General features: G+C 46.2%; 1 protein-coding gene across 1 annotated transcript in view; it reads left to right on the forward strand.

Annotated features, from left to right (window-relative positions):
* Positions 1–18,100, forward strand: part of ST13 (ST13 Hsp70 interacting protein) — a 202,530-nt gene that overhangs the window by 97,360 nt on the left and 87,070 nt on the right. The window contains exon 5 of the mRNA XM_077276087.1: positions 6,631–6,697. Coding sequence (XP_077132202.1) covers positions 6,631–6,697 — 67 coding nt within the window. The remainder of the gene's footprint in view (positions 1–6,630; positions 6,698–18,100) is intronic.

Here is an 18,100-nt window from a genome sequence, read left to right on the forward strand (position 1 = left end):
GCGTCCCAGCGGGGAAGATGCGACATCCGGCACGCTCTGGGGGCATGCGCAGTGGGTACCGCGGGCTCCCCTTGATGATGCGGCCAGACGCGCACCTGTGACTCGTCGGGGGCACCTGTAAAGATGGCGGCCCATGGCGGGGAGTGGGGCAGAGCATGGGATCGGCGGTGAGGCTGCGGTTGTGTGATTAGCCCGGGTGGCAGCCACCGCTCGTGGGCCCAGGGGGGTGCCCCAACAGCCTATAGGATGGCACCGGGCAGACCATCCAGAAATCCTGAAGGCCCCAGACAGGGGCGGTACCAGGAAAGTAGCGACCAGGGCTACTTAAGGAGATCAGGACGAAGGCCGGGTGCTTCTAGGCCCATATTCCAAGTATGGAGTCACCTGAGCAGTAGATGCGGCAGCAGTCAAAAGACCAGCACCAGTAGAAGAAGCCCCACATAAAGGTCATCTGGCATCGATCACAAAGTGTGACAACTCGTGGTCGTAGCGGTGGCGTGAAAGCCAGTTAGAAAAGAGGACTAGACGAGTCTCAAGCCCACAAGGACAATCCATCCGCTGAGAGGGACCCCCCCCCCCCCCCCCGAGGATTACAGTACCATTCAGTTACTCGTCACTGGTAAGTGATCTTCGTGAAAGTTCACTTGGTGATGTAGCTCTCCCCTTGTCTCTCCATATTTTGTTAGGGGAAGAAGTGTATCTCTAAGGCCAAACACCGGGAGTGTGTGGTTTGCAGTGTTCCGCTGCCTGACCACTATGTAAAGAAATTATGCCAACCTTGCATCCAGCAGATGGTGGCGGAGCAGACTCCGCGTTTTACCTCCACCTTGAGGGAAATGGTCAGAGCAGAGGTCAGGGGTTCAGTAAGGTCCCTTTCCCAGGAGAAGACCCAGCTCTCCAATGTCAAGATCGGAGAGTGACTCTGTAGAGAGAATTTTCGATTCACCCCCATCATCCTCTTTATCATTAGAGCCCCGGTCAGGCCGTTCCTGCCTCCCGCTTGAGCAAGTGGACCAGCTGGTGAAAGCGGTTAATAACACAATGGGTATCTTAGAGCCCCAGCCAGAAAAATCCATGCAGTACGTAATGTTCAGGGGTCTGGATGGGAAGGTTAGTAAGTCCTTCCCGCTTAATGATGAAATCCGTGCACTAATTGCCCAGGAGTGGAAGAAGCCTGAAAGGAAGAGGTCTCTGCCTCCGGCCTTTAAGAGGAGGTACCCATTTGAGGACTCAGCCTCGTCATCTTGGGAAAAGGCCCCGAAGCTGGACACAGCAATTGCTAGGGCCTCCAGGAAGGTTTCACTACCGTTTGAGGATATGGGTAATTTAAAGGACCCATTGGACAGAAAAGCAGAGGTTTTTCTAAAAGGCAAAATAAAAAAGGGGAGAAGCCAGCGCTGCTTATGGTCAGAACCCTGCCCTGCCCCAGGCTCTGTTTGATTTGTGCACATGTGTCTGGGCCTGTCTCACTCTTTATCTGTGGTGCTGGTCAGGCAGTGGAGGTCAGATCTGAAATGTCTATGTTTGGACCTGGTCGAACTTTATCTGCGCGTACCCCTTTCTGGCGCCATGGGAGTGATTCTGAAACGCTACAGGTACAGTTTGCATTCAATATGGTCCCGCTTATAATACATTTAGGAGGCTGTAATGGCACAGCGAGTATAAAAATCGTAGAGTAGGACTGCCCCATTATGAGAGTGCCTTGGGGTGGCTCAAAGAATTGATCAATTGTTTGCTAAATGTCACATTTTGATATACAGTTAGAAATTAATATGTGCATGTGCCCTTTTTTGTATTGCGTTCTGACCATAAGCAGCGCTGGCTTCTCCCCTTTTATTTTTCTAAAAGGCGCCTGGGAAACATCGGCAGGGTCCCTTACACCAGCAGTAGCAGCTACCTGCACTGCTATATCATTAATGGTCTGGTTAGACCGGGTGGAGGACCATCTAAAAGAGAAAGCTTCAAGAGATAGTATCCTGTCTTCCCTTCCCGTGTTCCAAGGAGCGGCAGCCTTTCTATTGGACGCTTCAGCGGACTCGGTTAGGCTAGCAGCAAGAACTGCGGCCCTGTCCAATGCTGCACGCAGAGCCCTATGGCTAAAATGCTGGCGAGGGGATATTCAAGCCAGGTCTAAATTATGCAGTATCCCTTGAGAAGGAGGACATCTGTTTGGGCCGGTATTGGTTGAACTCTTGGAGAGGGCAAGGGAAAGCAAGAAAAGGTTCCCTAGCCTGCTGCGTCCTTCATACAGGCGTGACTCCGGTAGAAGGTGGTCCAGCAGTAAGAGATCATCTAGGGATAAAGCTACATGGGACAGTAAAAAGAAAGATAGAGGCTATATATTTGGCTCTTCCTGAGATCGCAGGAAATCGCACCAATGACTGCCGGCCCAGGTCGGTGGGGGGGGGGGACTCTCTTCTTTCTACCCGGCCTGGTCAGAGATTTCGGACAGTGCATGGATACAGGGTGTCATCAGCACAGGTCTTAAATTTGAGTTCCTGAAAATGCCTCATGACCGCTTTAAATTGACTCCCACTCGTTCTTCACCAGCAGAGCAACAGGTGCTGGAGTCAGAGGTCCTGGAACTATGGCAGAAAGCAGTCCTGATATACGTTCCTGCGTCAGAAAAAGGTAAAAGGTTCTATTTCCCCCTTTTCTTGATTAGGAAGCCAGACGGTTCCTTCCATTATCAACCTGAGAGGTCTAAATAAATTCTTATTGGTGCGGTCCATAAAGATGGAATCAGTGAGGTTGACAATAAAGCTGATCTTAAATATATCTATCTCAATCATACATAGTGTGACAGGGTCACTGACACACTATGTGAGGGGAGATTTGTGTCACAGCGCAGGCGCCGGATTTAAGAAGAAACAGCGCGAAGAGGGCGGCGACCACATCCCCAGAAGAGAAGAGTGACGGCCGTTGGGAGATTCACAGAGGAGGCTTCGGACCGCCTCCAGGTCTGCAGACAGGTAGTTAGGGCAAATTTTAAAACGCTTTATTGAGGGAATAACGGAATCAAAAACTAAAAGAGCCACCTTGTTAGACTGTAGCATTACTGCTGCACAAGGTGGCTCTTTTAGTTTATAACGGCTGGAGGGGGTGATAGTGGCCCTTTAAGCACAATAAAAATTGTTTCAAAAATTGTGCTGGTGTAAAGTAGACATGTGGGAAATGTTGTAAAGTATTTTGTGACATATCCCTCTGATTTAAGGGCATGAAAATTCAAAGTTTGAAAATTTGCTAAATTTTTCACATGTTCAATATTTTCACAAATAAACACAAGTCATGGACAAGTTTTACCATCCCAATTATCGTGAAGTACAATATTTCATGAATAAACATTCTCAGAATCAGTGGGATCCATTGAAGCATTCCAGAGTTACCACATAAAGTGACACTGGTCATTATTGTAAAATTTGCTTTGGTCATTAAGGTCAAAATTGTCTCCGTCAATAAGCGGTTAAAGCACCTAAAAGTGTTAAAAACTTTTTGATTGTGGTTTTGAAAACTTTAAGGATATGTTGCCACGGTCAGTAATCGGCAGCGCTTTGGATGCAGCACATGTCCGCTCCGTCCAAAGCACTGCCGGCTTTTGAACATAGGTAATTCCGCATGTATTCATTGAACCGTGCGGAATCACCGCGTCCTATACATTGGACAGTGATATTTATCTTGCGGAGACTGAGCGTCTCCAAGATAGACATGCTGCGGTCAGGAAAGACGGGCCGCATTTCCATCTCCGCAGGGAAGCCGGAGGCGTCCGTGCACGCATAGTGGAGATGGGATTTCTTGAAATCCCATCCACTATGCTGTAACATCTGGCAGCTGCAAGATGGACGTTGCGGATGTACTCAGCGTCCATCCTGCAGCGTTTACTGACCGTAGGAACATACCCCGATAGGTGCAGATTTTGAAATGAGGTCGTCTTTGCTAGTTTTCTGACATACAGGCTCTCAAATTCACGTCAAAAGTAAAGTGGTCCCTAAAAAATATAGGTTTTCTAAATGTAATTGGAGAAAGAGTTGCTGCAAGCATTTAACCACTCTAACATCTTAAAGGGAACCTGTCACCCCCCCCCCCCCAGTCGTTTCAAACTAAAAGAGCCACCTTGTGCAGCAGTAATGCTGCATTCTGACAAGGTGGCTCTTTTAGTTCTGGGTGCTGTAACTAGAGAAATAATCCGTTGTATAATTTGTCTGAAATACCTTGTCTTCAGTCAAGGAGGCCGGCGTTTCCCCCCTGCTTCAGACAGCACACAGCTGTCACTCACATCTTCCGGGCACCGCCTCCTCCTCACCGCTGTTTTCAAAATAGCCGGCGCCTGCGCTCTTTTCCCCTGCAGTGAGCGCTGGCCGTCTGTCCTCATATGCAGCCCAGCTGACTGCCCCTGCGTGGCCGCCCTGCCTGTGATTCCCAGCCCCGCAATGTGAATAAATCATAAGTCACTGCGGGGCTGGGATTCACAGGCAGGGCGGCCGTGCAGGCGCAGTCAGCTGGGCTGCATATGAGGAAAGACGGGCAGCGCTCACTGCGCCTGCACCAGGCAGGGGAAAAGAGCGCAGGCGCCGGCTATTTTGAAAACTGCGGCGAGGAGGAGGTGGCGCCCGGCGCCAAGAAGATATGAGTGACAGCTGTGTGGCGTCTGCAGCAGGGGGGAAACGCTGGCCCACTTGACTGAGGACCAGGTATTTCTGACAAATTATAAAACTGATTATTTCTCAAGTTACAGCACCCAGAACTAAAAGAGCCACCTTGTCAGAATGCAGCATTACTGCTGCACAAGGTGTCTCTTTTTTAGTTTGAAACGACTGGGGAGTGACAGGTTCCCTTTAACCAATAAGAAAAATGTAAGAATGATGCTGATGTAAACTAGACATGTGATAAATGTTATTTATTAAGTATTTTGTGCAGTATGTCTTGTTTTAGGAGTATAACAATCCAAAGTTCAAAAATTAAAACTTTTTGAAAACTTTTAAATATTTTTATAAATATTCACAAATCATATCAGCCTAAATTTACCACCATCATAAATTACAATGTGTCACGAAAAACACTTAGAATCAGTGGGATCCATGGAAGCATTCCAGAGTTACCACATAAAGTGACAGTGGTCTGACTTCAAAATTTGGCCTGGTCTGGTTAAAGTACCACTGCAGCCCCTAGTAATGTACTTACCCGCCGCTGTCTTCAACTTGTGGACACTGTTCTCTTCCCACTCCGCCATCAGAGAGAATGGTCATAAGTTTTCAATGTAAGTCTATAAGAGCCTCTCGCTGGTTCTCCTAGACGTGGGGCTCATGCAGATGTCTATGCATATCGGTCTGATCATCTAAACATGGACTGGCCGTGGCTCTTCTGACCCGATAGTCACAGCTTCATATATTTCTATGAGGCTGCCACGCTTGGGTCGGGAGACTGCATGAGCCTTAAGTCAGAGCCAGAACAAGGCTCTCATAGACTTACATTAAGTAGTGACTTCCACATCACCTAGCAAACACTGGTCACAACCTGCAGTAGATGCCCGGAGCTGCGCCAATAACGGATAAAGACATCCGCTAGTAAATATAGTAGGGGTATGGGACTTATGTTTGTGTTACCACTTCAGCAGTGTAGTGAACTCATGCTGTTTCGGCTCTTGAACTCTTTATTATTCTTTAAAGCTTTTACTTCATCTTTCACTCCCCTTAGGAGACTTGGACTTGCAATCCTAATCTCTTATACTATAAACTGCAATACCACCGTATTTAGTCAAGAAAAACAGAAGATAAGTCCAGCACTTGATCTCCATGATTGATGAGGATAATAACAATAAAGTGCACTGGTTCCTCAAAAGAAAAATTTAAAAAATCAAACGTTAAATTCAAGACTTTCTAGAATAAAAGAAAAGTGCTGGCCGATGCTACTCTGTTTAGGATGGCCTGTTTTTAACGTGCGTTTTTTATATTTTGCTGGACCATTAAACTTTTAGGCCGGGGTCACACTTGCGTGTGCAATGCGAGAAACTCGCATCAATACCCGGCAATGCCGCCAGCACTCGGGACCGAAGCTTTCAGCTGCTTAGAAATGCATGCAGCTGCACGCTCCGGGTATTGATGCGAGAGACTCGCGCAATGCACACGCAAGTGTGACACCAGCCTTATTGTTTTTATCCTCCTCCATCACGGAGATCAAGTGCTGGCTATGCACACCTCGTAGATCTACATTTACTTCTACATGGGAGTTGAGCTGAATACACTTCCTCCTTTTTTGTGAATGGCGCACTATTGCAGTATTGGCATAATTGCCATTCTCCTATGGAGCACAGCCAGATGCTAACATTCACAATAGGACCAAGATCATGGATTTGAGGGGCACTAGCTACCCAGCTAATCCATCCGCTCCTTGCAATGGAATCACAGTGGGGTGGGAGCCAGTGTCTGAGCGCAACGGCAACCAGTACATATAACAGCTGTCAGTGATGTACAGCATCATTTAAATGGTTAAAAAGCAGCCATCAGAGCTAGCTGTTACTGCCATTAGTAAGTGGTTGTCCGGTGATGAACAACTCCTTTAATTAATGTTTGTATTTCCTGCAGTTATGCTAACTGCCTACTTGCATTATATATTTTAGGTCTTTTTGTTTTTTAGGTTACAGAAGAAATGATGGACCAGGCAAATGAAAAGAAAGCGGAGGCAATTAACGCTTTGGGAGATGGTAATTTATTTTTCTAAGTACTATTTTGTGTACTCATACAGCAGATGTACGCACTACTTGTGCACAGTGCACTAATAAAAACGATATTACGTAGGTAAATATATATTTTCAAATGACTCTTCTTTTCCTGAGGCATACAGTACTGTGCAAAGGTTTTATGCAGTTTATGAAAACTATTTATCCCCAGACATGAATTACGGCATGGGACAGGTGAGGAATATGTTTTTTTATTTTTGTTTTATTACATAAGTAGAGGGCTTCAATGGAATGGACATTAGGTGAGTATAACGGTTTGCTACTTTTAAATAAAAATGGAAAAATGTTTTTTTATTTAAATTAAAGAACTTTATTCTGGCTGTGTCTTTATTTGCAATATAACTGTAGGATTAGTAATGCATAGGTGTCTTTTATAGACTCCTCTCCATTACTAATCCATGGGCTTGATGTCACCAGACAATACAAACGTGACATTAACCCCGCAAATATGAACCCCACTTGCCACCGCTACAGGGCAAGTGGGATAAGCCGGACAAAGCGCCAGAATTGGCGCATCTAATAGACGTGGCTGCAGGTTGCTATTTTTAGGCTGTGGAGGGGTGGGTGGGTCAATATCCTTGGCACCTTACCAGCCTGAGAATACCAGCCCCCCCAGCTGTTTGCTTTAGCAAGGTTGATTGTCGAAAATGGGGGGAACCCCAAGCTGTTTTTAAAATTATTTATATAATTAAAAAAAGTGTGGGACCCCTCTATTCTTGATAACCAGCCTTGCTAAAGCTGACTTCTGAGGGTCGAAGCCTACAGTTGTCAGTTTTGTCTGGCTGGTTCTCAAAAATTCAACAGAACCCATGTTTTTTTTTGTTTCGTTTTTTTCTTTTAATTATAGCACAGGCCGTGGCTGAATTCTCGCATCAGCCGCCATCTGCTCTCGCCGTTATTAGGTATAGGCTGATGGGAGTAGTAGTCCCAACAGCTGCCTGCTTTCTCTGTTAGCAGATGAATATAACGCTCAACATTCTCCCCTGATCTCTGTCAGAGCAGAGGAGAATGATGAGCGTATCTTATATCAGCCAAAACTGCTGACAGGTTCCCTTTAAGTGTGTGAACTAGCTGAAATTGATCTTTATTGAACGCCGTCATGAAGAAAACGATTATACTGTAATTGAATTATAAACTTTGTCTGGAGATATCCTCCCCTACTTTAATTCAGTCGTGGTAACCCCAGATTGTTTTTGAGATCCTCTAGTATATACCAACCAAGCTGTAGATATGAAGGGCCCAACCATTTTCCTTTTTTCCACGAAAGAGCAACAATTCACAATAAACTGCCTCCATTTCAGAGAAACTTGTCCATTTGCACTTCTTTATTACCCAAAGCATTACTTTTGCTCCACCTCCATAAAATGCTTCATTTGTGTTATCAATTCTGCAATGGGGGGGAGTTTGGATCTAAGCAGTATTTAAGGAGCAGTCTCTTCGCTAATATAAGCAAGGTATACATCAGTATAGGAGGACCACCCACCTTTCTGCCATGATTATCCGTATTACACCAAAAGTGCAATAAGGCTAAATAAGGACAGGGTGTACCGCGAACTCCAAATAGTATTAACCAGGTTTGATACTAGTCCTCAAAATGAAACTGATGCAGGTCAAGACCAAAGGCCATGCATAAGATCTGAGTTAGGAAGGTGACACTTAGGACATTCTGTTAGTCTACTTGATAGAGGATCTTTTTTAGGTATATTGAAAGCTTAGATGGCTCCATGCATAATTTTATATTGGGTTTCTCTCCATACTTCATTTATAATGTGTTTCCTGAACACACTCCACCCTGCCTGATCCTTGTAAGGAATCTCCACATCGTCCAACTGCTGCTTCCAATATTGAAAAAAAAATGTCCGGGTGGACCCTCAATAGATTAGACCTCATTACAGAGTATAAAACTGATATTAAAGGAGTACCCACTGGAGATAACAAAATGACTTCCAAATCATTCTGAGCAACCTCAAATGTAACGGCTGTTAGGTTATTTCTCTAGACACTCTGTGCATGTCAACCATCTCTTCTCAGTTGGGTGGAGAAAATGCGAGATGTTATTAATCCCTGCCTGCCGCCATTTTGAGAAAAAATTATTGTAACTGCCTTGGGGGAATTTAGGATTACGCCATGCTTCCTTATAAATTTTACCCCACGCGGGACAGAATAAAAAAAAAAAAAATCCTGAACTGCTAGTTTTTGTTAATTCTGCCTCCCAAAAATCGGAATAGAAAGTGATCAAAAAATGTTGTGTGCCCAAAAATGGTGCCAATAAAAACATCAGCTTATCCTGCAAAAAAACAAGCACTGACATGACTGTCAGACGAAAAATGGAAAAATTATACAGCTCTGGCAAAATTTAAGAGACCACTGCAAAATATTCAGTTTGTCTGATTTTTCTCTTTATAGGTATATTTTTGAGTAAAAATGTAAATTGTTCGTTTATTCTATAAACTTCTGACATGTCTACGAATTTCCAAGCAGTAAATTTTGTATTTTTTTTCTGAAAAGGAGAAATGGTCAAAATTAGTAAAACAAAAAAAAAACAGTGCTTTCAGACCTCAAATAATGCATAGAAAACAAGTTCATAATCATTTCGAAACAACAATACTAATGTTTTAGCTCGGGAAGGATTCAGAAATCAATATTTCCAGGTCGTCCCCCTGACAGCACCCTGGAGGACGCCGTCCTCCTCCTTGCAGGAACAGGAAAAACACACGAGAGGTTAAAAGGTCCCACTCTGCCCCCTTTCCCTCAGTGTTTTTCCTGTCCCTGCATGGAGGGACACACGAGAGATCGCGCAGTGAGCGGACGAGCTTACCGGAGGGCTCGGGGATCGTGCGGCTGGTCCAATATCCTTCCCCCTGTCAAGTGGCCCAGGGTCGAAACTCCCCTGTGGGGGAGTCCCTCTGCCCTAGAGACCAGTGAGCGGACGGGCTCCTGGGTAGAGCAGCTCCTCCCAGTGGGAGGCTCTCGGTTCAGGCGCCATGTCCAGATTTGAGGAGGCGCCCGGGACCATGCGTTCCACAAAAGCAACACGGAAGGGCCGGCAGTAGGCAGAGCGGGGCGAGCGTCACTTACGGTGACGTCAGTGCCCGGATCCAGCTTGCGTTCCACATTGTGGAACTCGGAAGCGGCCAGAAGAGCAGGACGAGCGTCACTTCCGGGAAGGTTAGCGCTTGAACCGGCGTGTGTTCCACATCGTGGAACGCAGAATCAGGGACAGCAGAGAGGTGAGCGTCACTTCCGGTGACGTCAGAGCGACAGAGAACGCTGAAGCAACGCTTAGGGGATAAGGCAGTGTGCGTCCTGGAGCAGGGGCATAGAAGCAGGCTGCTGGCAGACTCCCTGATGCCCAAAACAAAGGAGGATATGGATGAGAGGAGTGAGGACGCAGGGGTAAGTGCGCATAGTGCGGATACACGTGGACACGCACTTAGACACTCAGCCTAGTCCTGACTATCCCCATTCTTGTATCATCTAGGATAAGGCTATCCCACAGGCACCCCTACCCACGGCAAAAAAGTCAGGCAAGGCCTCGGCAAAGTGTAACCGTTGCCCTATATGACATGCAAAGCTGCCGGATGCCTACAAGAAAGCCCTCTGTGGGTCTTGCACTTCCAGGGTTGTACAGGAGGAACAACCATCCCTCCTGTCTGAAATGAGAGGCTTAATCTGCGAGGAAGTGCAGGCTTCACTGGCTACTATCTCACAGCAGCTGCCTTCCAGTCCAGGCCCGAGCCTATATGGGAGCCAGAGCAGAGAGAATTTGGACTATCCTCGGATGAGGAATCAGACATTCAGGGCTCAGACCAGGAGGAGGGTGAGCTTCCACCAGAAGATCAGGAACAGGGCAGAAAGTATCTCTTTGCAGTAGAGCATACTGAGGACCTGGTACAGGCGGTGAGAAATACCATGCAGATGAAGGATGTCCCGCGGCCGCAGTCCAGTCAGGACCTAATGTTTGGAGGTCTTGCATTCCAGAGGCAGACGGTGTTCCCTGTAAGCGAACATATCTGTGTTATGATATTACAGGAATGGAAGGATGCAGAACGTAGACTAGTGATGTTCCGAGAGTTTAAAGGTCGCCTACCATTTGACCCAGACGACATCAGGACATGGGAAGAAATCCCTAAGGTTGACGTACAAAGAAGACATCCATTCCTTTTGAGGACTCATCAAGCCTCAGAGATTCCATGGACCGGAAGGCGGACATTCTCCTGTGACGGGCTTGGGAAGCATCAGCAGGCCTGATACAGACTAATATAGAGGCCACCTCGGTGGCTAGATCCATGTTCCTGTGGATGGTACAATTAGAGGAAGATTTAGCTAATAAGACCCCCTCGTGCTGAAATGGCTTCTTTACCCATTATAAAATCCGCCACGGCCTTCCTGGCTGATACTTCGGCCGAATCAGTGAGGTTCGCTGCCAGAAACAGCTCTTTGTCTAATGCAACTCGTATAGCCATCTGGCTAAAGTCCTGGTCGGGAGATAATTTATTCTTGGAAGCATTATGTGCCATCCCCTTCTCAGGGGCCAGAGTATTTGGGCAAGCTCTAGATAACATCTTAGAGTTTGCGTCTGATAGCAAAAAAGGTTTCCCCGAGGATAAACCCAAAAGATTTCAGCCCTTTCAGAAAAGGCTGCCCCCTCGCAAACAACCTGATTATAGAGAGCAAGGGAAGTCCAATAGAGGAACCTATAGAAGTTCCTATATCCAGTGCAGAAAGGGCAAGAATTCCCTTTTTCGGATCTAGCTCTAGATTTAGAAGTCAATGACGACATCGATATTGGGGGCAGGCTCAGTCTGTTTAACAACTGGAGACAGATCACCAAAAACAAATATGTCCTAAATATAGTATCAGAGGGCTACAGAATAGAACTTATCTCTCCCCTGCCCCAGAGATATATTACACCTACTACCGTAGCAGCAGATTCCACAATGTTGGCGGACCTTCAGGAGCTAGTCAGCTCCAAAGTCATAGTTCTGGTTCCCTCATCACAAATAGGCAGAGGTCACTACTCCTCCCTATTTTCAATCCCGAAACCTACAGGAGAAGCACGCATAATCATAAACCTGAAACCGTTAAACGTATGGGTCAGATACAAAAGGTTCAGTCCTCATAGACAAGGACTCGGTGATGTGCACTCTCGACCTGAAGAGTGCTTATTATCAGGTCCCGATCCATCCGGCTTCTCAGGAACCTCTGAGATTCTCTGTAAGTCTACCAGACCTCACCTGCCACCTCCAGTTTCAATGCCTCCTGTTCGGCTTGGCCTCGGCTCCCAGAATATTTACGAACTTGGTCTCAGAGGTAGTTGCCTACCTAAGAAGCCAGGGAATTACAATAATACGGTACCTTATTTGGACAATTTTCTCCTGGTGGCTCGATCTACAAAGACCTTAGTCCTACACAAAGATCGAACCATTTCGGTGATGGAGTACCTTGGCTGGGTGGTAAACCGGAAGAAGTCACATCTGAAACCCAAGTCTCGGAAGGTATTTCTAGGAGTGCTTCTGGACTCTACACGCAGGGAATCCTTCCTGCCAATGGAAAAGCAGGAGTCGATAAGGAACATAATCGCAGAGTTCCTAAAGCACCGAGTTACCATAAGATTAGCCATGAAGATCCTAGGAATAATGACAGCATGCATCACCTGTGTCAGGTGGTTTCAGGCCCACTCAAGACATTTGCAGAGACAAGTACTCTCCGCATGGGATCGCCGCCAGATGTCTCTAGACAGTCCGATACAGCTATCAACAGGAGTGAGAAGATCATTACGGGGGTGGGCTCAACTCAGCAACCTAAGGACAGGCCTCTCATTGTGTGGTGGTTACCACGGACGCCAGTCGGTGAGGATGGGGAGCACACCTAGAAGGAAGTTTCTTTCAGGGCAGTTGGCCCGAAGACATCAGCTGCAAGTCATCGAACTTCACGGAACTTTATGCATTATGGGAGACCCTAAGAAGGAACCGTTCACGGTTAAAGAGCAGGAATGTGAAGATCTTAACAGACAACGTGACAGCAATGTCGTTCCTGAGGCACCAGGGGGGGTCCCAAACACAGCGCTACAGGATCTAGCACAGAAGATATTCTCCTGGGCAGAAAAAACGGACCTTTCAATAACTGCGGTACACCTGGAAGGTTCACAAAATATCCTGGCCGACTACCTGAGCAGGAGAAGAATCTGTTCGACAGAATGGGAACTAAACCAGGAGGTATTTCAGCTGCTGTGCCACCGCTGGGGAACTCCCAGAATAGATTTGTTTGCCACAAGGAAAAATTCAAAGGTGCCCAGATTTTATTCTCTGAACCCTTCAGACATGCTGGAAGCGGTCGACGCCCTAAGCCAGACGTGAGACGAACCACTCTCCTACACCTTTCCACCCCCCCCCCCCCCCCCCCTTGACACTCATTCCTGTGGTGCTCAGGAAAATCCAGGAAGATCAGGCAAGAGTTCTGCTTATTGTCCCGTTCTGGCCGAAGAGGAGCTGGCTCCCGCTGCTGGGGTCCATGGCTATAGAGAACCCAATCGAGCTTCCTCTGTGGAATGACATCATCCATCAGGGTCCTGTCTTACACCAGAATCTGGGAAGGCTGCACCTTTCAGCATGGATCCTGAGCGGGACATTCTGAAAGCCCGGAGTTTATCTGATGAAGTAATTTCCACTATACAAGCTAGTAGGAAACCAGTAACCTCGGCTATCTACTAGAAGATCTGGAGAAGATTCTGTCTGGAGGGTGGCAGGTCCGACATCGTAGCCGGGATCCCCGATGTCCCTCGGGTCCTTGATTTTCTCCAGGCAGGGTATAACATGGGCCTTAGGCCTAGCACCCTTAAGGTCCAGATTTTGTCTCTCAGTACTTGCATGGACTACCCCTTGACCTCTCACCCGTGGGTAGTTAGATTTGTTAGAGCTATCCAGAGATTGCGCCCCACTATCAGGCAGTTAACCCCCATGCCCCCCCCCCCCCCCATACCCTGGATGAAAATATGCCTATTTCAGTTCGCACATGGAAGACAGCTTTCTCAGTGGCCATTTTGACCGCTAAGAAAGTGGGGGAGATTCAAGCCCCATCCATTAGGGACCTGTATATACAGATTTGGGATGACCACATAGTTTTAAAACTAGACCCAGCTTTTATTCACAAAGTAGCATTGGGCCAAAATCATAACCAGGAAATAATTTGACGCTCTTTTTGTGAGAACCCCTCAAATGCAAAAGAGCAGACTTTGCACTCCCTGGACGTTAGACGAGCTGTAATCGACTATCTAGAGGCCGCTAGTACCGGGAGGAGGGACCCAAACCTGTTTATTTTATTTGGGGGTAACAACAGAGGTAAAAAAGCTTCAAAAGCATCCATAGCAAGGTGGATTACAACTGTAATCTCTAAAGCCTATATATCAGAGGGGGTAGACTGCCCAGTAGGGATAAAAACACATTCTACTAAGGCCATTTCAGCATCATGGGCTGAACGAGCCGGAGCATCTTTAGAACTGATATGCAGGCCTGCGACCTGGGCCAGGGTAAACACGTTCTGTAAGCATTATAAGCTTGACGTGTTAGCCGGTCAGCAGACGATATTTGGGAGAAAAGTTCTCCAGGCAGTAATCCCCCCTAAGGGAGTTTTCTTTGGTATTCTCCAGGGTGCTGTCAGGGGGACATCCTGGAAAATGGGTATTAGACCTACCGGTAATTCGGTTTCCAGGAGTCCATCCTGACAGCACCGTTAGTTCCCCCCCATGTATGCTATTTCATATGCTGTAATATGATTTGGTTAATAAAGACTGTCAGTTGCATCTATCCATGGTGTGGTACTTGTCTAAACACTGAGGGAAAGGGGGCGGAGTGGGACCTTTTAACCTCTCCTGTCCCTGCAAAGAGGAGGAGGACGTTCTCCAGGGTGCTGTCAGGATGGACTCCTGGAAACCGAATTGCCGGTAGGTCTAATACCCATTTTTGTGTAATAACCATGATTTTTAATCACTGCTTTCATGCCTCTTGGCATGCTTTCCACCAGTCTTTCACACTGCTTCTGGTGCAAAAATTTAAGTAGTTCTTCCTTGTTTGATGGCTTGTGACTATCCATCATCCTCTTGATTACATTCCAGAGGTTTTCAATGGGGTTCAGGTCTGGGGATTGGGCAGCCCATGACAGGGTTTTGATGTGGTGGTCTCTTAATTTTTGCCAGAGCTGTAGCTATCAAAATATGGCGCTGCAAAAATTAGTTTTTGCAGTGAAAAAGCTTCTTTTAGTGTGACAGCAGCCAAATATAGAAATCCTATATAAAAATCAGGTATTGCTGTAATCGTACCGACCTGAAGAATAAAGTAGTGTAATCACTTGTACTGCACGAGGAACGTCGTAAAAAATAAAACCAATTCTTTAGCTGCTTTTTGGAAGTGCATCTGAACAGCAAGGTGGATTGCTGTTGAGGGGAGAGAGAGAGAAAAAAAAAAAATCTATAAATCTTCAGCACAGCGAGTGTGAGCGAGCTGAGTGTGACCTGAGCGTAAGTGTGAACGGCGGTAAGTGTGTGACTTGTGATTCAGTGACTTTGGAATCAGGGAGTTTCCAAGGGAGGAATTGCTTCTTTTTTGTTTGGTTTTTTTTTTTTTTTTTTTTTTGGGGTTTAATTAATACTTTGTATTTATTTTTAATTAACGTTTCTGTGTGCTGCAATCCCCATTAGGAAATGTGCTCCACAATTGTTAATGCCATCCAGTGTACATCTTGCCACATGTATGCAGTCCTTGACCAGCCGGTCGAGGGTGCATACTGCTGTGCGAGATGTGAGCACATTGTGCATTTGGAAACCCAGATACTGGATCTAAATGTGCAGCTGGCAACACTGAGATCCATAGACAATATGGAGAGGAGTCTTCTGCTCACAGAGCAGACGCTCTATGGGTGGGATAGATGAGGAGGGGGATGGTAGGATGGAGCTGCAGGACAGTGTGGCAGTTAGCTGGGTGACAGATAGAAGGCGGGGTAGAGGGAAGAGTGCCAGGGAGGCTAGTCCTGATCTGGCACACCCCAATAAGTTTGCTAAGTTGGCAGATGAGGGGGGTGCCAGTACAGGGGTAGCACTGCTGCAGCCAGGCATGTCCTCTGAAAGCCGGAGGAGTGACTGCTCCAGTAAGGGGGGAAATAGGAGAGCAGGGCAGGCCAGACAGGTGCTGGTAGTGGGGGACTCAATTATTAGGGGAACAGATAGGGCAATCTGTCACAAAGACAGGGATCGTCGGACGGTGTGCTGCCTACCTGGCGCTCGAGTCCGACACATCGCTGATCGGGTGGACAGACTACTGTGAGGGGCTGGTGAGGACCCAGCGGTCATGGTGCACATTGGCACAAATGACAAAGTTAGAGGTAGGTGGAAGGTCCTTAAAGATGATTTCAGGGAATTAGGCTGCAAGCTGAAAGCAAGGACCTCCAACGTGGTATTTTCCGAAATACTGCCTGTACCACGTGCCACGCCAGAGAGGCAACGGGAGATTAGGGAGGTTAATAAGTGGCTCAAGAATTGGTGTAGGAAGGAGGGGTTTGGGTTCCTGCAGAACTGGGCCGACTTCTCAGTTGGCTACAGGCTCTACGCTAGGGACGGGCTGCACCTCAATGGGGAAGGTGCAGCTGTGCTGGGGGAGAAAATGGTTAGAAGGTTGGAGGAGTGTTTAAACTAGGGAATGGGGGGGAGGGTATTCATTTTATAGGAGGGGAAGATAGTGCAGATAGAGACCTGGGCACAAATAAGGAAGTTGGGGGTGGCGGTGGCATGGGGGGTGGGGTTAGAACAGTTAGTAATTTAAGAAAGAATAGAGGTACAGAGAGTAACATCAAGTGCATGTATACTAATGCCAGAAGCCTCACCAACAAAATGGATGAATTAGAACTAATGTTGTTGGAGCATAATTATGACATGGTGGGGATATCTGAGACGTGGCTGGATGAGAGCCATGACTGGGCTGTTAACTTGCAGGGCTATAGCCTGTTCAGAAATGACCGTACAGATAAGCGAGGGGGAGGGGTGTGTCTATATGTAAAATCTTCCTTAAAACCCATCCTACGTGATAATATAGGTGAATTTAATGAAAATGTAGAGTCCCTGTGGGTGGAGATAAGGGGAGGGGGAAAAAATAATAAATTACTGATAGGGGTTTGTTATAAATCTCTAAAACTAATGGAAGCAATGGAGAATATCCTCGTAAAGCAAATAGATGAAGCTGCGACTCAAGGAGAAGTCATTATTATGGGGGACTTCAACTACCCTGAAATAGATTGGGGAACAGAAACCTGCAGTTCCAGCAAAGGTAATCGGTTTTTGACAACTATGAGAGACAATTACCTTTCACAACTGGTTCAGGACCCAACAAGGAGGGGGGCACTGCTAGACCTAATATTAACCAACAGGCCAGACCGCATATCAAATATAAGGGTTGGGGGTCACTTGGGGAATAGTGATCACAAAATAATAAGTTTTCATGTAACCTTTAACCCCTTCACCCCCAAGGGTGGTTTGCACGTTAATGACCGGGCCAATTTTTACAATTCTGACCACTGTCCCTTTATGAGGCTATAACTCTGGAACGCTTTGACGGATCTTGGCGATTCTGACATTGTTTTCTCGTGACATATTGTACTTCATGTTAAAGGTAAAATTTATTCGATATAACTTGCGTTTATTTGTGAAAAAAATGGAAATTTGGCGAAAATTTTGAAAATTTTGCAATTTTCCAACTTTGAATTTTTGTGCCCTTAAATCACAGACATATGTCACGCAAAATACTTAATAAGTAACATTTCCCACATGTCTACTTTACATCAGTACAATTTTGGAACCAAAATTTTTTTTTGTGACGGAGTTATAAGGGTTAAAAGTTGACCAGCAATTTCTCATTTTTACAACACCATTTTTTTTTAGGGACCACATCTCATTTGAAGTCATTTTGAGGGGTCTATATGATAGAAAATACTCAAGTGTGACACCATTCTAAAAACTGCACCCCTCAAGGTGCTCAAAACCACATTCAAGAAGTTTATTAACCCTTCAGGTGTTTCACAGGAATTTTTGGAATGTTTAAATAAAAATGAACATTTAACTTTTTTTCACACAAAATTTATTTCAGCTCCAATTTGTTTTATTTTACCAAGGGTAACAGGAGAAAATGGACCCCCAAAGTTGTTGTACAATTTGTCCTGAGTACGATGATACCCCATATGTGGGTGTAAACCATTGTTTAGGCGCATGGCAGAGCTTGGAAGGGAAGGAGCGCCATTTGACTTTTCAATGCAAAATTGACTGGAATTGAGATGGGACGCCATGTTGCGTTTGGAGAGCCCCTGATGTGCCTAAACATTGAAACT

Source organism: Ranitomeya variabilis, chromosome 8, assembly GCF_051348905.1.
Source record: "Ranitomeya variabilis isolate aRanVar5 chromosome 8, aRanVar5.hap1, whole genome shotgun sequence".
NCBI classification, from domain to species: Eukaryota; Metazoa; Chordata; class Amphibia; order Anura; family Dendrobatidae; genus Ranitomeya; species Ranitomeya variabilis.